This window comes from Impatiens glandulifera, chromosome 1 (genome assembly GCF_907164915.1).
Source record: "Impatiens glandulifera chromosome 1, dImpGla2.1, whole genome shotgun sequence".
In the NCBI taxonomy this organism is placed as follows: domain Eukaryota; kingdom Viridiplantae; phylum Streptophyta; class Magnoliopsida; order Ericales; family Balsaminaceae; genus Impatiens; species Impatiens glandulifera.
This window is the reverse complement of record NC_061862.1, coordinates 57896281-57921699: the sequence shown is the minus strand read 5'-3', so window position 1 is coordinate 57921699 and position 25419 is coordinate 57896281. Positions and strand designations below refer to the sequence as shown.

Sequence of the window (25419 nt, the reverse complement as noted above, 5' to 3'; positions counted from 1 at the left end):
GAGTAATCCTTCTATCCATCCTAATTTATTTTAACTTTATAATATTAATAAAAGAAGAACCCGGCAAACATAAAATAGTTGTATTAATTAAGAAGAATATTAGATGGGAGAATAAATTTTTAGATTTTATCGAAATTTTAAAATATTATTAAAATGAACTAGGGTTCTCATATTAAATATTTTCTTGAATTCTTATTAATTTTATTTTATTCACTTCTCAATTAAGTTATTCTTTTTATTTTACCTATCTTATTTTATTTTTATGTGACCCTCTTTCTCATATAAGTTTCTCTGTCCATGTATAAATATATAATATATGCATAAATATATATAATATAAATACCAAAATAAATTATATATATAAACATCTATTTCTTAAATTCAATATATTAATATAATATAATTATATTTACAAATTTATATAAAATTTAATTTTTTCCTTAAAAGAAAAGATTCTCCTAACAACAAAACTAATCCACCTTACACAAAATACTTTTTAATCACATTATATATTTTTAATATCTTTTCATATCAATTTAAATTTATAATATTACACTTTGAAGCTTTTTATAAGATCTGATATTTCAATTTTATAATTGACATAAATTTATGTATTTCATATATAAATATTTATTTAAATACAAAAAATGCATTTAAATCATGTATGATATCTGAAACCAGGAAATAAAGTTAAGGGGAGCTTAATTTGATGTATTAAAAAGTTTAAGCTTAGAATAAGAATTAGAGGTAAGAGTTAAGAGGATTTAAACTTAATGTAATAAGAAATTTAAAACATATATGCATTTTAAGAGATAATAACTCATGAAAAGAATAGTGAGAAGAAACAGATAACTAGAAGGTAAAATATCATATTAAAACTGTAATAATGAAACACTTTGTTTCTTCATCAGGTCTTAAGCCAAACAAGTTTAAAGTTCTTGCAAGTAAATTAAAAAAAGAAAAGTGAAGTTTGAAACAAAGGCAGGTGGTGGTTTACATGTCCACAGCAAGCTTATTATCAAGATGAGAGAATTCTTGAAAGAATGCCTTGAAATGTTCATAAGAATGCTTCACATCATCAACCGCGCACATCTCTCTTATGCTGTGCATAGACAACTGCGGCGCCCCAACATCAACCGTCCTTATTCCAGTTCCACTAGCTAGAATCGGACCAATTGTTGACCCACAACCCATGTCATTGCGAACCACAAAATCCTATTTTTTTTTTTTATAACAGTTCAAAATATTAAATACAAATAAATGATATTTTAGACATTTAACCCCAAATAATCCTCTTTTCTAAAGTGAAGAGAGAAAAACTCGCCTGAACTGGAAGGTTATGCTTTGCCGCTATCTCCCTGAACAAAAAAGAAGTGATTGCATTTGTTGCGTAGCGTTGATTTGCATTGTTTTTTATTACAAGCCCGCCATGCAATTTTGGCTGATGATTTTCTTCATGTTTATCCTGTTGTTGACAACCAACCACCATTAGAGCTATTTTTACTAATAATTTATGTAAAATTTCAGAATTTATAAAATTTCATCTTTTTTTGCATTCAGGATTACATACCATGTAATTGGGATGCAGTGCATGTGCCATGTCAGCAGACACGACAAAACTCTTTTGAAATGCTATCTCCAGTAATTGCTACAGTCATAATTTAGAATCTCAAAAGGTAAGTAGCAACCCAAATACAATTCATGACAGAAAGAGAGATATTCATCAGCTATTTGTTAGCACAAATCATAATTAAGAAAATCCATCTTTTGCCAAAAATCAATCATCTAAAAAATAATTTGGATAATAATTCAAACTGATCATTACAAGCCAAAATCACATTACTATCACGATCATGATTTAAGAATAATCTTTACTCCAAATAAAGTATAATTTGGATCATGATCCAGAAATCAATCAATTTTAACTTTGGAGATTTTTCAATGGGATTGTGATAGAAATTATAACAAAATATTAGTTTCCCAACAGTATCCTCCAACTGTAATTAGATTGTGTCATGAGTAACCAAAGCTAGAGGATCAAACCCTAGCAGTTGTAATAAAAACCTCCATGCCAATTGGCATGTAGTATAACAGTCAGATTCCTTGTTGATTGTAAGTGACTTGGCAGTAGGTTATTACGCCGGGTCTTATATAAGAGGATAGAACCCCAATTCATAGGCATGATTGAAATGGTGCAGTCCTCATCCTCTCCACCTATATTTTTGTTCTCTTGGTCTCATCTCCTCTTCCTCTAATTATATACTTAACAAATTCTAGGTAGGTCAGTAAGTAGCACTGAAATACTCTTCTTAAATACTTAGCATCAAAATTTGCCAAAAAAATTCTAAGGAAAACTGGATAATGTGATTTGAAACCCATAATCGTGTTACCTTGGATTCTGAACTGAAGGAACTTGTAATTCGAGACAAGGCGTCAAACAATACAGGAGAGCCAGCGCCCTGGGCAGAATTTGAACCAACCTCCTCGTGGTCAAATAAAGCAACCATCCTTATATTGTTCTCATTCTCAAGACTTCCAGACAAGGTACTATCTATTAATGCCTGATAAACAAACAATCATTAACATACCATATTGCCAGTATCCAACTATAGCTACGGGAAGGTGTGATTACTGTACCTTTAAGGAGCAAAATGACATGCATAAATTATCAAGTCTTCCGGAGAATATGAATTCTTTAGCTGCACCAGCTATTACACTCGGTTGTGTATCGCAGGCCTGTAACTCAAAATCGCAAATGTCTCCTGGTTCACAGCCAATCTGTTCCGAGAGAAGCTGGAGATGACGCAAGAACACAAGAATCATAAGATCTTAGAAGTAAAATAATGATCCGTCAATAAAATACATGGAAATCTAATGAAGTAAAACAAAGAATGATATCATCTATGTCATTAAAGTAAGGATGAACAGCCCAACCCAAACCGAAAAACATTTTATCCATGAGATATAGGCCGGACATAGTCTTGATAGAGTATATACCAATCTATTAGGATCGTCTTGATATTTACCCAAATAACCTTATCCGCGATCACCTTTAGTTTTAATCAAATTTGATTGTCCTTCAAAATATAGTAATGTTGGGATGGTTGGATAATTTTTTGCAAATATAAACCAACTTTAAACTATTGAAATAAAGGACATTTGCTCTTTATGTAACACCTAGGGCTTGTTCAACATTGGGTTATTTGAATAACTAATTGTTTATTTCAAAATGATCGTGTTTGATGTAAGATATTGAAAATTGGGTTATTTGGGTAAAATACCATTTTAAGTATAAATATATAATGAAAAAGTAATTTATTTTAGATAAAGGGTAATTTAGTATTCTGTTTGATGTGAGCGATGAGAGGATAATTGAATAAGGCCTTATTAAATATTGACTTTATTACTCTTTTGTTTGTACATGCGAATAAGAAAATGTAGATGTGGTATTGTTATGTGTTTTTACAGTTGTTGCATTTGTTCAATTGGAATACTTTATCTTCCTTTGAATTATTGTGCATCTATTGCTATATTTATTCAATTAGAAAACTTTCTTTTAAACAAGTATTATACGATACTATTTACAAGTAATGATAGACTGTCTTTGTAACAACAATTGGAGACTAATTTGAAGTTATTATTCTGTTGGTGTACTTGTATTTGATTTCGTTTAATTAATTGTTTTGGAGTTAGTTCATAAGTATTTGGAATACGAATTTGTGAATGCATAGGGGGGTATCCAAAAAATTGACAAACCGACCATCGATATAATACATCTGATCCGCTGGATATAAGGCCAAATATAGAGTCTCCATAGAATATAAACTAATTATACGGGTCAGATTTATATTTAGCCAAATAACCAAACCAATCAAATGTGTGTTCACTCCTACATTCAAATTCTTGTACCTGTAAAAGAAGTGGATGATGCTTTGGCGAAATGATGTTTGATTTTTCATCAGACTTTTTGTTCGCAGTTGAACCTTCACTTTCAACAGGACCATTCTTGCAGACCACCTTATTAAGCTCTGCCTATAAAAGATACATCATCATCTTAGTTCCACAAACTACAAGGAATATAATTCCAAATATTAAAGACTGTAAGCAAAACAGGAGCTTTAAGCTAACTTAAAATGTTTGTTCTTCATAATTGGTGGCTTTCCAAATGTCTTGTTGTTCTTGGATATTGATAGAATCTATAGATGCATTAGTGAGCAATCATAAAGGACACGAGGTTATCAACTGGTTTCTATAAGTTTGGTACTTATCAAAGCCTCCTTGCTGCAATTGACAGTTCTTGGAGGGATAGGGGAAATTTTAAATTGAAGAGAGTCCTCAGGACAAGCATAGTTAACAGAATACATAAATATAATGAAAGATCTGCATCTATTTATATGTTCATGCAAGCACATAATCAGAGAAATTAAATAAAAGTCTAATCATCCTATATGGAAACACTTTTTGTTTTTGTTTGTGGATCTAGATCTGGATCCAGATGAGAAATCACCAATAAAATGTTTAATGTGTCTAACTAAGTTCTGTCTTCAAATGTGATCTCATCTGGATGGGGCCCAAAGTTCTTGTCTATTTAACTTTGGCCCCATTTGTCCCCAAACGAGATATCTTATGGTAACATTTTTTGCAGATATAAACCATTTTTTCTTATCCATAGGTGATATATTACACAAAGAAAAAATGTTTCCAAATGGGGCTAAAGTTCGTCACATCTTTTTTTTTCAATTGAAAACATTCAAAAAATGGTTAAGAAAAGGTTAATATCAACTCTTGAACTTCAAAGAGATCTAAAACCATCATTTCCCTTAAGCTCTCTCTATCTCTCTGCATTAGTTGTTTTCCCTTTCATATGCAATTTCAACCTAAGAAGAGTATCTACTTTCATAATCATCAAAACTAAACAAAATTAAAACTTAGACTCCACATCATTACTACCTTAACTGATGTTGCCAAGACTGGCAGCAGATGGGTTTGCGTATTCACTTGAAATCCTTCACTAACACCCCTGCCACAAAAAATAAAAATTAAAAATATATTCTAATATAGAGACAAATGTAAAATGTGATCTGAAATTCAATAAAAGATCACTTGTTCAAGTGAATTGCCAAAGTCGGGATTCGCATTATCGGCTCATGTATCCTAACTAGCTTATGTAAATAAGAACCGGAACCCTCTTTTCCTTCTCTGATTATGACCCTTCCAGCAATGGTTAGGTCGCGATCAAACCACGTGTGCCATAGACCTCCTCCATAAGTCTGCACACCTACCTCCAAGTACCCACCTTTGGATACCTAAAAAAGCACAGTGAAATCCATTCCAAGATCAATAAATGTTTCCTTAAGCATGCATGGTTTAGCTAAGCCAATCAGGGTAAACCTTTGAGACAGGCTTCAGTTTTAGGCATGGACTGTCAGTATGAGCACCTATAATATGGAACCCATTGCCAGCAACATATCTGAAACAAAATATCCAAAAACACAGGCAACAAGTTACAAGTTAAAAAATATACAACTTCCCAATAGATTATGGCATTCTATGAAAAACCCACTCTAGAATTTCACAGGACGTCCAAGATTTTTAAGCTGACCAATACTCAGCAATTTAACAAAACAGGCCTTTTAAGAGGATTTTTCATTTCATCATCCATAGGCGATGAGAAGCTTACTTTTGACCAATTGCAAAGGCCACGATGGTGGAGTGGTTCCTAGTGAAAAAATACTTATTTCCAGCTTGTAATTTCCATTCCCCCCTCTCCGAAATTTGTTCATATCCAGCACTATTCAGCCGTTTCTTCGCCTCATCTAGAACAAAGTTACCACACAATTGAGCATCAATGTAATCGCACTTCTCATAACCTTACTTCAAATATAACAATATGTGAGAAAAAATACAACTACATGAGGTTTTGTTTTGTCAATCCAGCTCAAAAATCATATTTTTTTGTGCCAAGTGCGGTGAATCTACAAGGGTTAGTTCCATAGATGATCATTCATGGTTTGACTGAGAAAAAAAACGAAAAATAAGAGGAAATTTACCAACTGCGTGGAATGCCGTTGGGGAAGCATTCAAGAAATCGACTAGATCGGTGGCAACACCGATTGGTTCAGAGTTTGGTTGATTCGCCATTGAAAAGAGACTGTAAATCGGCTGGTTGATTAGAGAATCGCGAGAGATTTGTGGGTTCAAGAGTAAAATGATGATATTATTGTAAAAATAGATTCTTTCTCAAAACGACAACGTCCTTTTTCGTCTTCTACAACCGGAGGTTGCCATTTCTGCGGAGTTCCCGATGGAGGGAAATTTGACGAAATGACACTAATTAGGCTTTAATTGCATCCGTGGTCTTAAAATTGATAATTAAAATTGATCACTTTATTTTTTTTTTATTTTGTTAGACGAAATTATCTTTTTCGCGTCACGAGAAAGTTTCGCAAGGTGGATTATGATTTTATATAAATACTTAAATTTTTTTATTTCCACCATTTCCTTTCTCTCTCTTCTCTTTGCTCTTGTTCGACGGCGGCGAAGTCTACAGCGACGGCTGCTACGGCTAGGGCGACGTCGTCGGCGACGGAAAACATCAAAGATAAGAAAACTCTAACCCTGAATCGATGTTCATACAGATTTATGTTCTTATTTTCATGATCTTCATTTAAACTCTAACCCTAAATCGATTTATGTTCATGTTTCCAGTATCTTAATTTGAAAATCCTAAATCAATTCATGTTCTTATTTCTATTATCTTCATTTCAAACGATTTATGTTGTTCTTAATCAAACCTTAACACTAAATCAATTTAATTTGTTCTTATTGTTCATATTGGTTTATATTGGTTCATATTGGTTCATATTGTTTCATAATATTGGTTCATATTTTTGTTTATCTTATTGTTCATATTTGTCGATGATGATATTTGCAGATCATATGGGTTTCGTTTCAGGGAAGATTCACCTCGCGTTTCGCTAAGGGTCAATATTTTTTTTTTTTGTTATTTATAGTTAATCATGACTTTATTTGACAAGGTATCTACATCACTCATGGTTTTGAAGAGAATCTATCTTAACAAAATAAACTTTAATAATCTTTACATAGAAACATTTAAATTCTTCACAAAATGACTTTGAAGAAGCGATCATAAACTTCCGTTAAGATGGTATGAAATTGATTTTGTAAGTCATTAAGCAAAATAATTAATGACTAACGTAATCGATTTCAAACCATCTTTTCTTACCTGGAGTTCAATGATCGTTTCTTCAAAGGCCTTTTCTGAAAAATCTAAATGTTTTCATGTAAAATTAATAAGTTTTGTTTTATTAACACAAATTCTCTTCAAAACCATGACTTTGTTGTTGATACTTTGTCAAACGAGATAGATTACCTATAAAACAACTAAAAAATTTTGTACTTCACGTTTCTCTAAGTACTTCGTATTTCGCTATGGACTTCGTGTTTCGCTATGGATTTCGCATTTCGTTAAGGGTCAAGATTTTTTTGTTATTTATAATTAATCATGAACTTCATTTAACAAGGTATCTACATCACTCGTGATTTTGAAGAGAAGTTGTGTTAGAAAAACAAACCTTAATAGATTTTACATTAATAAAAATATTTAGATTCTTCAGAAAAGACCCTTGAAGAACTCAATGATTGTTTCTTCAAAGGCCTTTTCTGAAGATTCTAAATGTTTCCATATAAAATTAATAAGATTTGTTTTTCTAACACAACTTCTCTTCAAAACCATGATTTTGTTGTTGATACTTTGTCAAACGAGATAGATTATCTATGAAACAAATAAAAAATTTTGTACTTTACGTTTTGCTATGGACTTCGTGTTTCACTAGGGAATTCACGTTTCGCTAGGGACTTCGTATTTCACTAGGGAATTCGCATTTCGCTAAGGAAGTCGAAGAGGCGCGCGTAGGAAGTCGAAGAGGCGCGCGTTTCTACACACGCTATACCTTATATTTAAAAAAAATCATTTCTACATGTGAACATTTCATTTCTTCTATCCCTCGCGACTCGTCTCTCTCTAACCTCTCTTCACTGAACTACTCCTGCCAAGGCCGATCCTTTCTGCCCGTCTTCTCGTCCGTCATTAATCAGGTTTGTTTAGTTTTTCGGTTGTTGCTTGTCTTTTTCTGGTTTTTTGTTTATGGGTTTTGGTTTTTGCATGTTAAGTTTTAGGGTTTTTGCTTGTCTATTTTTAGTTTTTGGTTTGTGTTAAGTTTAATGTTCATGGTTTCTCAATGGGCATATCCCATATTAGGGTTTCGCGAAGTACCTCGCGTTTCGCTAAGTATCTCGCGTTTCGCTAAGTAACTTGCATTTCGCTAAGTATCTCGCGTTTCGTTAAGTACCTCACGTTTCGTTAAGTATTTATGGTTTGCGATGGTTTATGTATTTGTTCTTACATTTTTGTTGTTGTTCCTTTTGTAGATGGCAGAAACCACAGTTAATGAGTTTTCTGGTCGGATTTCTTGGAAAAGCGCCCTCTACCTAAAGAAGATTGTTAAGAAGTTCGAGAAAATGGATCTTTAGAGAAGGTTTATAATACCCAATTCAATATATATTCACAGCCCCAGTCTTGAATTTCTCAGAAACTATTGTACATCATATGTTGATTAGGAGGGTAAGCTCAAACTCCAAGGAGATAACTTTCAATGTCAATAGGCAAAAACTTGTATTTGGTATGAATAGTACGCATTGGTCACATGCCTAAACTTCGACAGGTTTCTTGAGGTGAACGAAGAAGATTGTCGAGGTTTTCCACCTTTCACGGTAAAATATTTTAAAGAGAAGACGAGTGTACGAATGCAAGAGTTGGAGACTAATTTTTTGAAATGCAAAGATAAGGAAGATGCATGGAAGATGGGCTGGTAGGCCTGATTTTCCTGTACCTATTTTCATTTGACCCAAGGAGGGTGGTATTTAAAAAAAATCCTCCACATGGTGGAAGACGAGGAAACTTTCCTCTGATTTCCATGGGGGAAGGTCACCTTTAAAGCCACCCTCAAGAGTTTGAACAAGAACATGAAACGTCTCAGTCACCAATATTATGAGAAGAAGAAAAAGAGTGATGTTCCTTATGCTCCTTTTGCTTATAACATTTGTGGGTTTTCACTAGCATTTTAAGTGTGGACATATGAGGTCATCAAAGGCTTTGTCCCTAAATTTGCCAGAAAGAATCAGTTTAATGATCCTCTACGCCCAAGGTTGTTAGTCTATCATTCCAACAGGAAGAACACCTTGATCGAGATAAAGTCTGTCATTGAGACCACGGATCTGACTGAGATGGAAGAGTCCTCCATGGAGAAGAGGTTATACATTGGTGTGGACTTTGAACAAATAGACGAGTCAACTGATAAATTTTTTGAGGGATTTACAGAAGGGAAGATAGTCAAAGATGATTTTGATGAAGATGAAAGTGAACATGAAGATGAAGATGAACATGAAGAACCTACTCTCAAACCTGCCATTAGAAAGAGAAAGACTGAAGCTACTCTCAAAAAAGCAGTAAACCTGAAGAGGAAGCTTTCTTATGAATCAATTCCTCCCAATGTCAACATTCCTAGTCCCCCCACCGCGACGTCAAGTCATGCATTACCTCCAACATCTTCTATTGGATGTAAATGTGATGAGATAAAGGAGGAGCTCATCAAAGAGCTGATGGAGGAGCTCAAAGAGATAAAAACAGAGCTCATCATAGAGCTGAAAATTACTATCAAAGAAACTCAAGCAGCTCACCATGCTTATATGAAAAAGTTGGTTGTTAGTATGTTCGAACAATTATTATCCAAATCCAACTAAAAGATGGCCATTTTAATAGCCATATTAGATAATATGAAGGAGAAGAAGAAGAAGAAGAAGAGCAATGTGGACAAGAAGAAGGAGAAGACTGAGGTAATTTATACTTAGCGAAGTCAAATGTTGTTTCACGAAGTCAAATGTTGTCATATCTAACCACAATGTTGTTATATTCTGTAGGAGATGATGGAGATGGAGACGAATGAAAGTGAGGGGATGATGGACAAGAAGAAGGAGAAGACTGAGGTAAGATATTGAAACTTAGCATTTCGTAAAGTACTTGGCGTTTCGCGAAGTGCTTAGCGTTTCGCGAAGTGCTTAGCGTTTCGCGAAGTGTTTAGCGTTTCGCGAAGTGCTTAGCGTTTCGCGAAGTGCTTAGCGTTTCGCGAAGTACTTAGTCGATTGTTGTTCATATCTGACCACAATGTTGTTCTATTTTTGCAGGAGATGAAGACAAATGAGATTGAGTTGAAGGATGGGAAGGTGGAGGAGAGTGTGGATGCGAAGGTTGAGGAGAGTATGAATGTGAAGGTGAATGGTGGGGAGGTTGAGGAGAGTGTGGATGCGAAGGTTGAGGAGAGTGTGGATGCGAAGGTTAAGGAGAGTGTGGATGCAAAGGTTGAGGAGAGTGTGGATGCGAAGGTTGATGAGAGTGTGGGTGCGAAGGTTGAGGAGAGTGTGAATGTGAAGGTTGAGAATGATGTGAAGGTCGATGGTGGGGAGGTTGAGAAGGAGATTGAGGATAAGGTGAAGGTGGATGTTGGGGAGGTTGGGAAAGAGAGTGAGGATCTGAAGCTCACCGATATGATGCAACAAATAATTGAGAATAAGAAGAAGGGTAAGGTCAAGGTTGAGGATGACGATGATGATGATGATGATGATGATAATGATTTACAATTATACAATATTCCACCTAAAGGAGTTGTGAAAAAAAAAGAGTGAGGAAGCAGAAAAAAGATGAAGACTACATCAACCCTTCTTTGTCAAAACAGGCAAAGACAAATAATCCATTAACTGTCAATCCCCTTCAAAAGTTTGATGATGAGCTGCTGGTTCAATTAGATAATTGGTTGAAAAATCCAGCCACCAATGATCAGAAAAAGTCTTTGTTTACTTACGAAGCAGGGAAGAAGTTGTTTGTTAGAGTTCCAACAAAGTGCACATGGCTTAAAGATCTTATAAGTCGTGCAATTCATAATTCATTAATGTTATTCTAAGTTGTTTCTTAATGTTGTTTGATATATACTGCATTTTTTCCCATTTTGCAGGAAATCGACGCATTCTTCCACTTGTTGCGAAAAAGGATTGCGGAATATCCCAAGACATATAAACATTCTAAAGTAACAATAGGGGATTGCTTCTTAGTAGATAAGATGAGGCGAGAGTACAAGACGTTTAAAAATTATCCTAAAAATTATCCAATACTCGAAGAATTTGATGAGTACTTCATGGGGGTGGACCATAGATATATGCCAGATTAGCCATCAATCGACGATATATACGTGCCTTTGAACATTGGCAGCAAGCACTGGCTACCGTGCATCGCTCGTCTACAAAATAATCACATTGACGTTTATGACTGCGACTCTAGTATTTATAGGAATCTTGATCCATACATTAGACCTTTGTGTGAGATGATTCCACAATTATTTGTAATGGGAATCACTGATGCTCAACTACAAAGGTTTCCTAATTTCAACTACGAGAAAATGACATACAAAAGGATGCCACACCCCTCACCCGAAAATGCAGTCGCTAAGGTAGGGGAAGTCCCTAGTGCAACCGAGAGCGGGGACTGTGGTGTATTTATGCTTATGTATATGGAATTCTTGACTGCTAACTTAGGTTTAGAGAAGGTGACCTCCGATGAAATGGAGTTTTTTAGACAGAAGATGGAGGTCAGGTTATTCCGTCAAATTATCGAACCTTAGTATTGTAATCTTGTATTGAATTTTGGATAGAACTTGAACTTGAAGTTACATGTAATGTTAAAATATTTGTAGTTTAATTTAGTGTGTATATTCTGGCTGGTTAATTACATTGGATGATAATTTGAATGACTTCGCGTTTCGATAGGTACTTCGCGTTTCGCTATGTACTTCGCATTTCTCTAGGTATTTCGCGATACGCTAAGTGCTTCACGTTTTTCTTTAAATCTATATTATAAGTTGATTTTTGTGTATATTCATGTTTTTAACATTTTTCTTTAAATGAAAAACATATCAAGATTCATACCAAAGAATTGAACATGAACTTCAATGTACATAACATACCAAAGAATTGAAAGATACTTTCAAGTGAAACTTCAAGCCTGCACTTCAGTGTAAAACCATTATATGTGAAGAAACATCAAGGCTGAATAGCAGTAAGGAAGGATACTTAAACTAAACTAAACTGTGTATCCTTCCTTGCCTGCTATTTAGACTTGAATGTATCTTTCAATGTACAACGTGTGTATGTGTAACTTTACCTCTATTTATAAAAACATAAATTTAACTTTAACTTTAACTTTTAACTTTTAACTTTAACTTTAAACTTTAACTTTAACTTTAACTTTAACTTTAACTTTTAACTTTAACTTTTGACTTCGCGTTTCGCTAGGTACTTCGCGTTTCGCTAAGTACTTCGTGTTACGCTAAGTACTTCACGTTACGCTAAGTACTTCGCGTTACGCTAAGTATTGATCAGTACACGAGATACAAGAAACATACTACAACTTATCCTAAACATACTACACTATTTTAGTTGAATTAACAAAGGAACACTACAACGTATCACCACAATCATTCTAAAGGCTCATACTATTGAGATGATGACTCATGATGCTTAAATGTTGATCCTCTTGCAGTAGATGGTGCAGGCATGACTGCTTTACATGTTGCCATATTATGTCCTAGTCCAGCACATAAGCTGCATCGTCTTGGGACCTTACGGACCTCACCTTGGGATAACCTAAGCTTTGTTTGTGGGCCGCCTTTTCTTAACCTTAACAAGTGGTTTTAGACACACGCATTCCTTGATAATTTCGGGAATATCCCAATCGTCTTCATCACCTGCAGGATAACATGTCTCCGCATATACATTCATTCAAGATTCAGTTGTGTAATACATATCAGCATGGAAAATAAAATGATTAAACAATTGGTTAAATAGATTGAACATGTGAGCTGAATATTACCTTGAACAGAAGTCATAACAAACCAAATTGCGATGACGGGCAACAACCATTGCATGCGTACAAGGAAGACCGGAAACTTCAAATACCATACAAGTGCAGTTCATGTCTTTCAAATTGACTTTAAAATGGGACTTATTGTCATGCACATAAAACTCGAATCGGTTAAGCGATGATATTGCATGTCTTCAATTATTTTCTTAAGCAAGTGATTATGGTGATGGTCCATGTACTTACTCTTCATGCACTGCCCAATACCACATGCTGGTGTTTGAATTTTTTCTCTAGCCTTGACAGAACTGAGCATGAATGTTGTTGGTCGAATTTCCGGATCTCAAACATTTCAGATAATTTACCTTTCACGGCACGCAATCTCCACTTGCATGTCTCATCCAAACATTTCACATACCAAAGATTTTTTCTTGACTTCTCTACTTTGAATTCAAAATGATTAGTCATCGCATATTAATATAGCATCAGTTGTAGTTCTTTTTTATTTCCAAACAACGCACTGACTTCTAATACGGTTTCAGTAGTTAATGCCATCGCAAATGAGGGGTCTGTCGGTGATATGTCTTTCGGGTCTGTCGATGGTGTACCTAATGATGGTCTTCTTGCACTAGATGGTGTACCCATTGATGATCTTCTTACATTAGTTGGTGTACCTATTGATGATCTTCTTTCACTAGTTGGTGTACTCATTGATGCTCTTCTTGCACTAGTTGGTGTAGGTATTGATGTAGGTATTGATGCTCTTACACTAGTAGTAGCATGCAAGTCCTGAGTGAGTGGGATGTGAGGCAAAGAGTTATCTCTGGCTTCATTTTGACTTTCAACAAAGACATCCGAGGGTACAACTTCTGGTATAATTTTTTGACTAAGTAGTGGTGGTAGTATACTTTCTTGAGTTGGGTATGTAAATAGTGGTATCTTTTCTTTAGTAAATGGTGACTTCTCTACTACAAAGACACACAATGGTGACATAATTCGACCCAAAATCAAGCGTGATAAATATGTGTTCAAATCATCATCTTCATCAATTACAACAGGTCCAGGAATTGTGATACGCGGAATATCATACTTGACTTGCAGCACTAAATCATATGTAGATTTCTGCACATTAAGTCTATCATAGAGTTTATCAACTAATTCGGCATACCGAGTACTTTGGGGTAAATCCAATGTTTTGATTGAAGATGTATCAAAATACAATATTCCATCAGCATCAAATTTCCACTCTCCATTATAGAAAACGAAAACTTCGGCTGCAATAAAAAACATTATTTAGAAACGGGAAATGGATAATTAATACTGTGAAATAGAAGGCCTTCGCGAAACGGGAAGCCCTTCGCGAAACGGGAAGTGACATCGTATAAACCCTAAACAATAGTGATTCGAAGATGTATAAACTGAACAACAATAAACTTGAAGTATCATGGGATAAACGTACCAAGTGGAATAGTGCTCGTGCTCGTCGTGGATCTCATTGTCTGTATCGTCGTCGCCGCCGTAGCCGCCTAGTTTAGAGAGAAGGAGGAGAAGAGCGGGAAAAGAGAGAATGAGAAGAAAAGAAATGAAAAAACAAAGAGGCGAGGTTATATTAAATAGTAAGGGTATTCTAGACTTTTCACACTTTTCCACTTCGCAAAACGCGAAGTCCCTTAGCATGACGCGAAAAGGGTATTTTCGTCCAAAAAAATTAAAGTGATCATCAATCAATTTTAATTAGCCGGTGATCACGGAGGAAAATACCTCCATTATTAGGGTCATTTCGTCAAATTTCCTCGATGGATGATATGCTCTCCAATTTCCAGTTTGCTTATTGGATTTTTTTTAAAATAAATAAATAAATAGGTTTTTAATTGGTGAAATCAATATAATCAAATTAATTTATTTGAAAACTATTATTTTGATTCTCTTAAAAATGAAAATGAAAAGGGGAAATTTTGATTTTGTTAGCCCGATATATTTTTAGTTATTTAAATAAGATATTATTTTATTCGTCATTTTATTAGTTACTCACTTAATTCATTAATTAATTTACTAAAATATCATATATTTTAATTATTTTTTAAATTATTATTTTTTATTTTATTTATTTCTTTTACAAAATTAAAAATAATTATCATTTTCTTAAAATCATCTGTCCTTATCTTTTTCTCCTAAAAATTATATAAATATAACTCTCATCAGAACAAATTCTATTATAAATATAAAAATATGATTAAAAATGATTTTTTTTAAGTGACAATGAATAGTTGGTTTGATTTTTCTTAAAATAAAAAACTATATTGTCTTAAGTTAACATCTTTTTTAAAAGAAAAAAATTGTGAAAATCAAATAAAATTATTTTAAAATTTTAGTTGATAAACTAAATAATTGGATAATAGAAGAAAAAAAAAAAGTGAGTTGAGATATATTAATTTTGAATAAAATTTTGAACAAAAACAATTTTGAAAAAAAACAATGTTAAAAGTATATATCTATGATGTTGAAATTGAAGGGTTAATTGTTAATTTAAATATATATGGAACATCTATTCTCAACATTTATCATTGAAATAATTTATTGAACATTTGTAAATGGTATGGAGATTCATGGATTGGCTCCTTTTTATTTTGAAAAGTTTAATAATATGTTTGCAATTGTTTAGTCAATTTCTTCGTGTCAATTTAAACATATTAATGATTATTTTATTGTTAATGCAGTTAAATTTCTTCTCAATTATTATTTAATTTCTTCTCAATTATTGAAGTATATTAGTTGTGAAGTTTATGTATATCCTCTTTTTACATCATAAAATATGTAGATTTATCATTATTATTTAATTTCTTCTCAATTATTGAAGTATATTAGTTGTGAAGTTCTTATGTATATCCTCTTTAAGTCGAATTTTTATAAAGGTATGTTAAGTTTGATTACTAAGGACATAACAAACTAAATTCAGAATAGTAAAAATATATCATGTCTATTGATTAAGTCATTTAAAAGTTTGGTTTAAAATGTTATCGAGATAATTATTGTGTTAATTTCTTGATTTCATATTTCATAACAATGCAGTAAAAAAAATATTTTTTTATATATATATATCGTCTTTTAATAACTTAAAAAAATATAATATCCATCCTATGCCAAATATAATAAAAACAATATTGCAGTATAAGACATTCAACATGCTTTATGACATTTTATATATATATGATTAATTATTTGTATTTTGTTTACATTTTAAACATATTAAAGGTTGTAAAAAAAAGTTTTCAATTACAATTTTTAAAATTAAAAATAATTATATATATAAATACATTAAAAATATAAAATGTTTTCTCCAACATATGTTAGACTTAAGTTAAGGCTTATTTCAATATTAAATATTTAAATAATCTTGTTTGGGAGAAAGTTAAGAAAAAGTTTAATTATTGGCAAAAAGTTAGTAAAAAGTATTAATATTTAAAAATATATATTTATTTAATATTTTAATTGATTAAGAGATGGTAAGAATATATGAATTATTTTAATAATCTAAAATAGATTATTTAAAAAAACCCTAAAAAAAACTTGGCCTAAAAAAGATATAAAATAAAAAATAAATTAAATGAAAAGAAAATGAATGATATATATAGTCAGAAGAAGTAAAACAGAGATTATCCTTTTCAAAAAGAAGTAAACACAGATTTACTCTACTATTCGAAAACAAAGTTTGAGATTGAAGTTATCGTCCAACTTCTCCGGCGAACATCTCCGGCGAACCGAACATCTCCGATTCCGGTACGTGCTTGAATTATGCATATACATCAGCTGCAAATTACAATGGATCACTTATTTGTTTTCTTTGAAATCAGATCATTAGGTCAGTTATTTATGTTTGGGACTTTAATCCAAATTGAAATCAGAATAGCTTCTTGAAGTATTATTCTCATTCCTAATCTGTTTCGATAGAAATAAATGCAATCGAATTATTCATAGTCAAGATTTTATATTATTACTCCGTGAACATTGCGGTTTAATTTGAATTCTGAATGCATGCAAATGCGTCAATGTTGTTTAATCCATAAACATAGAGTCAAAAGAAAATATATAGAGCAAGTAAAACAATCTCTAAACCTTTTTTTATAGAAACATAGAGTCAAAGAAGATGATACATAGAAGAAGAAAACTGAAGATTAAGTAATTTCTCGAGATGACAATGTGTGATTCTTGAAAAGATTTATTTATTTTGTTGAACTGAATAAATAATTCATTGTATCTATTTATACAGCTTTGAAATCAGTTTATTTTCAGTTACATTGAGCCTATTCCGAGCTTGCTATGCAGAACAGCGCATATGTAAGAGTAGATGAGTATTGATTTTTGAGTCACTCACTCTTTGACAATGTGAAAGTCGATCTCAACATGAAACTGTTTTGCTGAAAAAAACACAGCTCCATCTTGTTGCACCATAGAACAGTGGAGTCTCATGGGAATGTTCGATTCACCAATAAGTGATTGGATCCAACACAATTCAGTTGTAGTATGTGTAAAAGCGTTTTAGTTTAATGTTGGACCAAACAACTACATGTGTTTTTAGTTCCATGACATCATATTGTTACGAAGAAATATGCAATAATCAGTGGTACCAGCCAGCTTCAGAGTATGTAGTCAGTGGTGTCGTGTTGTGTTGAAGGATTCGTTTGATGGCAGTCCAATGAGTAGTAGTACGAACCTAGATAAACTGGCATGCCTTGTTAACGAAAAATGCAAGCTCTAGGCAGTTCGGAGGCAAATATTGTAGTGGTCTAACTATGCCACGATATGCAAACAAGTCAGGACGTTGTGAGGATGTCATCAATCTATCCCGAGGAAATAGTGTAGCGGAATGAGGTCCTTAATGAAAATGTTTTAATGATGATTTTACAGATATGAGTTGGTGAGCTCCATGTAAACATTATGTTCTACACATAGCTGACCATTACTGTGATAAATGGATAGAGATGTATCATGTCGAGATTGGGTGAACCTTAGAGTTAGGGGAGAGGAGCAATGTATGGAATGACACGCCCTTTGTGCTTGTTTGAGTCCATAAACGACTTTGTAGATGACATACACGGTCTTGAAAGTCTGGATGGACAATTCTTGGGGTTATGCTATGTGAACTTCCTCATTGAGTTTTCCATATAAAAATGGATCATTAACATCTGATTGATGGATTGACCATCTTTTGATAATAACAATGGAGAGTATGATCCAATTGTTAGTGGAAGCATTTGTTAATAAGTATAGTTTTGTGACGATCAATGCTCTATTTGGGTCTATGTTTGAGTTTAAAAACCCATTGACAGTTGCAATATTTTGGTGAGGAATGCAGGGTACAAGTGTCAACGTGTAAAGCATTATATTAAGAGAGTGCAGTCGAGCGTTGTGACAATTCGTAAGAGGTTATGATGACCAAGGCGATGGTGCCATATTGGTGGATGAATGAGTCCCAACAAGAGCCTGAAGAGAGATGTTAGGAATGGGAGTGAGATAATAAAGGTCACCTCATGCGTCCCGTGAATTGGTGTTGTCATCCTAGTTTGATCCTTCACAATGCAATGATTATTAGGGTGGAATTTTGAAAGTACATTGTTATCACCTATAAATCTAGAGACGCTAAAAAGATTCTTTGGCATAATTAGATTTCTGTGAGTGCTCTTAGTAGTAGAGGTGCTCGTGTGTGAAATGACAAGGGGGCTTACCATTTCCCTCTGTGACCTGTTTAAGGAGAATGTGATTGAAGGTTATTTGATGTTCGGTTTATTGAATCCCTCATATTCTGGCGCTAAACCCCTCTAAGAACGTGAAGCAATAAAGAGACATGTTGTCTGGAATCAGTTAAAGAGTCGACAATTTCTTTTACATACTGTAAGGTCATCTTCAACCAACGAGTTATCTTTTCACGCTAATTGGAGTTCTTCGAAATTGGAGCAGTTACTCTTTTGATTGAGAGATTCTGGGCAACCCATAGGATGCTTGAAAGTCAATACTCGCAGATTCAAACTAAAGTCTGCTAGGTAAGAGTAGATATATCATCCAGCATAGAATTCCCCATTGGTTGTATTTTGGATTTATCTGTTTGAATATTGTGTTGTGGTCAACTCTTCTTTCTTTGTTGGAACAGTTTCAGAGCCACTGTGATACTAGGAAATTTGATGTTGAATTCTCTGTTTATTGGTCTTCTTAATATTGGGGAGTTGTTCCTCTTGCAGCGTTCTAATACCAACTTAAAGAATCTAAACTGTTTGCAGAAACATAGAGCAAAAGAAGATGCAAAGGAGAAGCACAATGCGTGTGATAACAAAGTCTGTCTGTTAACCAAGAAGAACAATTTCTCATAAACATTTTCAAAGAAATTTACTTTTCAGAAACAATCATTGCCCATTTCCTCAAAATTGAGGACATTCTTGCAAATAAATCCTAATGCCTTGATTAATTACTAGATTATGATGTCTCAATAAACCCGAGAATCAAAATTTACTAGGTTCTCTGCTGTTTCAGACTATACAAGGATCAAGCTGCATCCTGATTCAACTGCTCCAATTTATACTGTTTCTGAAATCTGGAACGAAACAGGTCTATTGCTGGAAACAAAACAGGTGATTTCCTCTTCTTCATTTAACTAAGACATTTTCATCCTAGAATTATGTCATTTATCCCTGGAATTAGGGTTACAAGGTTGTGTTTTGGGTTTGTGTAAAAATGGAAAATTGAGATATTTTTTGGCTAGCAAGGTATATTGAGTTTTTATTCCTGGTACTGCTGGAATTTAGAATGCATTTCTCCAATGATTTTTGGGTGTCTACTTCTCCTGACATGGATATGTGCAGTTTTTCCCAGCATTTTTTTCAAATTCTTTTAAACTTAGTCTCTGGTCAGTGCTCTTTTTATGTTCTTTTTAAATTTATTATTTGTGGGCAGGGTTTTGTGGTTATGCAAAACCCACCCAAAATGATAATATTTGGGATGCAATATAATCTGGGTTCAGATTTTCCAGTGAATGGGCTAAAAGGTCACAGGAGAGTAATTACTAATTGAATAATTGATGCCACTTCATGGCCAAAACATAATTTGATTGATTGATTTGTCATATTCAGGTCACAAATCAAAATCAGTGATATATCAACAATTTTGTTTGGCCTGCTGTTAGCAATGGAATTAATTGACAAGGAAGCCAAGGAGGTTCGCTTCTTTAACTTGATTCTGTTCTCTATTATTCTTATTTTGGGTTTTGAAAGAGGAAATCAATCTATTTATATGTTACCCTACTGTTTACTATTGAAAGAGTTTTAGGGTTCAAATAAAAGTCTGACTACATTAAAGTATTTCAAAATGAGGACCTAAAAACAAGCAATTATTTAAAAGAATATAGAAAATCTCTAGTACCTAAAGTTGTAAATTAACTTGGTGATGGAGTCTAAAAAGGAAAAAAAAAAGTTAGTTTTTCCTTTGAACAAACAAAATTCTTGCGAGATCATCAGAGAGCAACTCTTGAAGCTTCTTCACCCGGATTGAATGGAATGGGAGTAGGTGGTCTCTGAAAAAGAAGAGGGGTAGAAGAAGAAGAAGACAACACAGACTAATATAAAATATATTCCTACTCAAAAGATTTCATCCTTTTTTTTTTCTTTCACAATCCAAAGCCCGAAGGGAGGATTTTTCTTCTCTGAGAATGAGGAAGAGAAAAACACATCTCTAGTAGAGGAGGGGGAGGGCCCTTCAGATAGAAAAGAGACTATTTCAGTTCAGTCTATTTCACCTTCCTCTGTGTTTGGTGGGTTGGTGTCACTGATGTGGTTGTCTTCATTGTTGACTTCCTCTTCTTCTTCTATTTCTGCATCGGCTGCATCTGTTCTGTTGTTGCTGTTCTGAATGAGGGGTTCACAGTCATCATCTTCTTCATCGGTTTTCATGTATAAACCAAGTTTCTCCAAAGGGTTGGAGATTTCCTGGGCAGCCATCATTGACAGGTTTTCAACCAGAAGTGCATTAGATCCTCCACCTCCCCTTAGCATCTCAAAATCCTCCATGAATCCACAATTGTCATCAATATTAACCATTTTTTCCATCTGCTCAAACACACACTAATTTATTAATACACTACATTACATTTTGAAAACCATTTCTCCAAATCATAACTTCACAATCAAAATACCTCTTGGAGAGCCTTTCGTGCAGCTTCTCTCTCAGCCTCTCTTTTTCTTTTCAATTCAGCCACAGCTGCCTCTTCTGCTTTCCTTTGAGCTTCTTCAGCAGCTATGGCCTCAGCCTGTAACCTTGCTTTCTCTGTTCAATCAAATCAAAAACCCTTCTCTTCTTAAGTGTGTGTGACCATCATCATCCATTCACAACAAATCACCAATCAAATCATTCAAATTACCCTTATTTAACTTTTCTATCATTTTTTCAGGCCTAATTGATCTTGGGTTATTTCAAGAAAACTCTTGGTCAATATCACCTACTTCATTTTTTATAAAATCCAAAAAAAATATACACTTTTTCATTAAAACAAACTCCTAATAATTAATGCTACCTTCTCGTCTTCGTTTCTCAAGTCCTTCTCTCTCAAGTCGGAGCTTCTCAGGATCCTGTTTTTCTCCCTTTTTAATTAAACACATACATATAAGATGTCAGTAAATAATTCTATGAAAATGGCTACTATGATGATGCGGGAGACAAAATGTGAAGAAAGACCTTTTCAAGCGCTTTTTCTTGTGCTTTGATAATGGTATCTGCGAAGCGACTTCTCAACAAAGCAGCACGATACTGCTTCTGAGGGGAGACTTGCCTCCCTGGCGGAGCACTCTCCCCTAAAATTAATAATAGAGCATGTTTTTTTGTGAGATGATGCTGTGAGTGCAGCAACAAACTAATATCATTCTTTCGTCTCACTTTTTCATCTTACCATCATCGCTGCCATTCTTAACAACAGCAGCCGAATCCTGCTCCTCCATTTGGCTTGCTACATCCACCGTTGCTGTCATCAACAAAAGACATCAAACATCAATAAGGGCTTGTTTGATTGATGATTACTCTAAATAACCCCTAATCCCATTATCAATTAAAATGCCCTTTTATTTCTTAAACATTTTAAGACATTAAGTACAATGAATATTTTAGTCTATTTAGCCAATAATCCACTTTTTCATCAAAATTAGACTATTTTCAAACAAACAAAAACCCTACATCAAACAAGCTCCCCCCTGCTTTTTTCAGCAGCAAACCCATTAATTATGACACTCACGATTTTCAACAATCGACTTCTGCACAGCGTCCGGTCCAGTATTGGTGTTTTCCTGCAGCAGGACATACAATCACTCATGTCAACATGTTTCCTTAAATTATAGCCTACAGAAATATTGACTTCCCCTTTTATTTGTCCAGAGAACCCCCCCAATAAAATATTATGGGTCAATGTATCTCACACATACATTTGTATTCTGTGCAGTTGCTGAAGCCACATCATCTCCAGAATCACTGTCAGACGAAGAATCTGCAATGTAATAAAAGAGAACGATTGAAATAAAAGACAAGACAGAAATCATGACACCTCATTATATAATTCCTTCAGTTTTATAGTAACTGACTGAGAACATTCTGAAACAATGACGGTCAGTGAACACTATCTATATATGATATCCCTGAAATCGACAACATTGATAATGCAACCTGTGGACGATAAAAGTGTAAGGGGGGCTCCAATTGGCCAACAAAGCATCCCCAAACAATCCAATCAATACACAACTGTAACTACCCTGCACAATCTTTGTGCTTGCCTTGTCAGTTGCCTCAACCACAACTCAAGTTTTATTGAACTTCAACTTTCATTATAACATAGTTCTTTAATAACACATTGATAATGAATATAACTGAACTCAAATTCACAGTTGTAAGTAAACAAACATTTTGTTTGATTGTATCTATTAATATGAAAAACTGAACTCAATTCCTCTGTTTGCTAAGAAGAAAAAGAATCTAAAGCAGCCAAGGATGTAGTGATGAAGACAAAATAGCAAACTTGAAGGAATTAAATCTAATATGACATATGTCAAAAGCAAATCATGTTCCCAAAAGTACTGACCACTGGATGAAGAATCCGAGCTGCTAGAACTACTTGAACTACATAATTTGCTATTTCTGATTACTGCATCTTTCTCTATCAACACAGGTGGGCAGCTTGAATTAGGTGGATCATTTCCTCCAATGTCTACATCTTCATCAACAGCATCATTACCTGAAACAAAGAAAACTTGTGTTAACAGCTAATTATTAAACATTTGACTATACTCATTAGAATAAGAACTAACCTTTAAATGGTTGCACTGATGAATTGCTGTGACTTGAATGATTGTGAAGCTGCAGCAACAAGTAGACATTAAGCATAAAAGAATTAAGCATAAAAGAAGACGGAAATGTGCTGATATGTATGACTCATAGAAGGTAATATTAAGTACCTCAATTTCACAGGATTCAGCTTTTCCTTGCTTCATTTGTTTGCTTACCAAGTAGTCATCTAATAGTTTCCTCAAGACAAACATTTTCTCATCAGATAAGTCGTCTATGTCAACCTCTATCTCATCTTCCTGCGTTTGACTTCCATTATCACATTGCTCCTTAAGGAATACAATAATGTTTTCAGGCAATTCCTCCAATGCAGCCTCCAAGTCAGCTTTCAATTTATGTTTGTCTGCATCATTCATGGCATGTTTAACCAGTTCCTCATTCATTGTATTGTTTGTCCGCATGGATACTTTCTCCATTATGTCAGGTACTACTTGACTTGAAGTTTCACTTCCAACATATTGAGCCGATACGGAAGGCATGCACGAATCCTCAAAAGAAGCAAGTTTCTTTACAATTGGTTTCCATCTCGATTCAAAAAACTTACTAAGTGCTTCAGCCATATCGTGTGCATAATTTCCTTTAGGGTTGTAGGTCATGGCATTCGAGAAGGTAAGTCTCATGTCTTCCGCAAACTCCAACATATTTTGATAATCCCCTCGTAAGAGTTTCTTTTTAACCGTGCCTAAATCCATCGGATGCTTTACAACATCAAAGTAATCAGGAATATTCCACTTAACAGGATCAACAGGTTCAGCAAAGACCCAGCCATTTCGATGTTGTAACAACTTATTCACCAACCCCTCACACTGTTTCAACAACATACTAGAAGTGGACGCAGGAATAGCCTTCTTCCCCGACCCGAAACGACCAGCTGCAGATCCTCCGTTGTTGTTGTTATCATTATTATTATTATACACAGAAGCTCCTCCTTTGCTACCCATCAAAGACGAGAGCTCAGTCTGCTTCTGCATAGTCCCAATAACAGGTCTTTCCAATATCCCACTTCTATTATTATCCACCTTAGAATCAAAAGAAGCAACTCTCCTCCGTAGAATTCTTATTTGGTCAAGCTCACTTTTCAACCTAGTCTCCAAATCCTTTCTCTCCAAATTCGACATCTTTCTCAACGACAACACCTGCATAGGTAGAACAGCAAAACGGTCGTATGTCTCAACATCCACCAAAGTCGAGAATTTCCGTTTATGGGCAGAAGAGTTTTCCGATGCAGCCATATCCATAATATCAATTGAGTTGTCAGATGAATTTCCTCTACAAACAATCAACGAATTCCCCCTACTTGCAGCAGAAGCAGCAGACCCAACAAGATCTTTATGATACCCAGTTCTTAATCCCTTCTTCCCAATATTATAATCATTCGGTGCAGCAGGCGCCATTCCATCTATCAGTTATACATTTCACAAATCCTCATCCTTCAATTTTATATCTATAAATCACTTAAAATTCGCACCTTACAACCATCCATCCATCCATCCAAATCGATATATATATATATATAAGAATGAGATCTTTAAAACCCTAGCTAACCCAAATAGGGTATGGAAAGAAGAATGTAATGATGGTGGGAGAAGATAAGAAGAGAATCGAAACCCTAGAAATGAAATAAAGGACAGAGCGCCACCAAGTTCGGAGAGTGAAAAAAAATTACCCGAAGAGAGGCGATTGGGAAACCCTAGAGAGAGAGCTTTATTCCACCAGCCTAGAGAGAGAAACTCCGAATGTGTGTATACGTAGCTTATCAAACCCTCTCTATTTAAAGGCAACTCGCCGGCTCATCCGCCGCTTGGGAAACAATCTCATCCATTAAATATTTAATCCGACGGTGGAAACTTAATTTTAATATTAGACGTCGGATTTAATATCTGACGGTCTGTATTCAAGAATCTTGAGTCGGTTACAATTGTAGTGATTCTAGAAACCCTTGTAATTATTAATTATAAAAAGTCAAGCGCTAGATTAGTATTACAAGCTCATTGGGTAATGCCACGTAAGTAAGCCCAGCTATCTTTACCAAGTTTAAAACGAATATAAACCGCTTTATATCATCTTAA

General features: G+C 34.3%; 3 protein-coding genes across 3 annotated transcripts; 1 reads left to right on the top strand and 2 right to left on the bottom strand.

Annotated features, from left to right (window-relative positions):
• Positions 1-849: 849 nt before the first annotated feature.
• LOC124913082 (probable aspartyl aminopeptidase) lies at positions 850-6305 on the bottom strand. The gene is made up of 11 exons (XM_047453706.1): positions 6051-6305; positions 5681-5816; positions 5392-5470; positions 5104-5306; positions 4951-5020; positions 3910-4032; positions 2638-2793; positions 2391-2561; positions 1571-1648; positions 1325-1465; positions 850-1215 (listed from the first exon to the last, which is right to left on the bottom strand). Exons 1-11 carry the CDS (start codon positions 6139-6141, stop codon positions 994-996), a joined length of 1470 nt encoding a protein of 489 aa, XP_047309662.1. The 5' UTR covers positions 6142-6305; the 3' UTR covers positions 850-993.
• Positions 6306-11474: 5169 nt separating this feature from the next.
• Positions 11475-20311, top strand: LOC124928929. The gene is made up of 5 exons (XM_047469186.1): positions 11475-11722; positions 16636-16762; positions 19258-19311; positions 19508-19605; positions 20104-20311. Exons 1-5 carry the CDS (start codon positions 11475-11477, stop codon positions 20297-20299), a joined length of 723 nt encoding a protein of 240 aa, XP_047325142.1. The 3' UTR covers positions 20300-20311.
• A 36-nt stretch (positions 20312-20347) lies between these two features.
• Positions 20348-25109, bottom strand: LOC124913061 (transcription factor GTE10-like). Its single transcript, XM_047453687.1, has 10 exons — positions 23461-25109; positions 23314-23362; positions 23088-23240; positions 22438-22499; positions 22251-22302; positions 21912-21983; positions 21701-21816; positions 21540-21606; positions 21162-21292; positions 20348-21075 (listed from the first exon to the last, which is right to left on the bottom strand). Exons 1-10 carry the CDS (start codon positions 24742-24744, stop codon positions 20752-20754), a joined length of 2310 nt encoding a protein of 769 aa, XP_047309643.1. The 5' UTR covers positions 24745-25109; the 3' UTR covers positions 20348-20751.
• Positions 25110-25419: the final 310 nt, after the last annotated feature.

Coding starts and splice junctions, on each gene's coding strand:
- LOC124913082 (XM_047453706.1), bottom strand. CDS start 6,141: ATGGCGAATCAACCAAACTCTGAACCAATCGGTGTTGCCACCGATCTA. Junction 5,817..6,050: donor AACGGCATTCCACGCAGTTG/GTAAATTTCCTC, acceptor ACTTTGTTCTAG/ATGAGGCGAAGAAACGGCTG. Junction 1,649..2,390: donor CCTTCAGTTCAGAATCCAAG/GTAACACGATTA, acceptor TTATGACTGTAG/CAATTACTGGAGATAGCATT.
- LOC124928929 (XM_047469186.1), top strand. CDS start 11,475: ATGGGAATCACTGATGCTCAACTACAAAGGTTTCCTAATTTCAACTAC. Junction 11,723..16,635: donor AGACAGAAGATGGAGGTCAG/GTTATTCCGTCA, acceptor GAAGTAAAACAG/AGATTATCCTTTTCAAAAAG. Junction 19,312..19,507: donor ACAATGCGTGTGATAACAAA/GTCTGTCTGTTA, acceptor CTGCTGTTTCAG/ACTATACAAGGATCAAGCTG.
- LOC124913061 (XM_047453687.1), bottom strand. CDS start 24,744: ATGGCGCCTGCTGCACCGAATGATTATAATATTGGGAAGAAGGGATTA. Junction 22,303..22,437: donor CAACTGCACAGAATACAAAT/GTATGTGTGAGA, acceptor GTCCTGCTGCAG/GAAAACACCAATACTGGACC. Junction 21,817..21,911: donor TAAGAATGGCAGCGATGATG/GTAAGATGAAAA, acceptor TATTAATTTTAG/GGGAGAGTGCTCCGCCAGGG.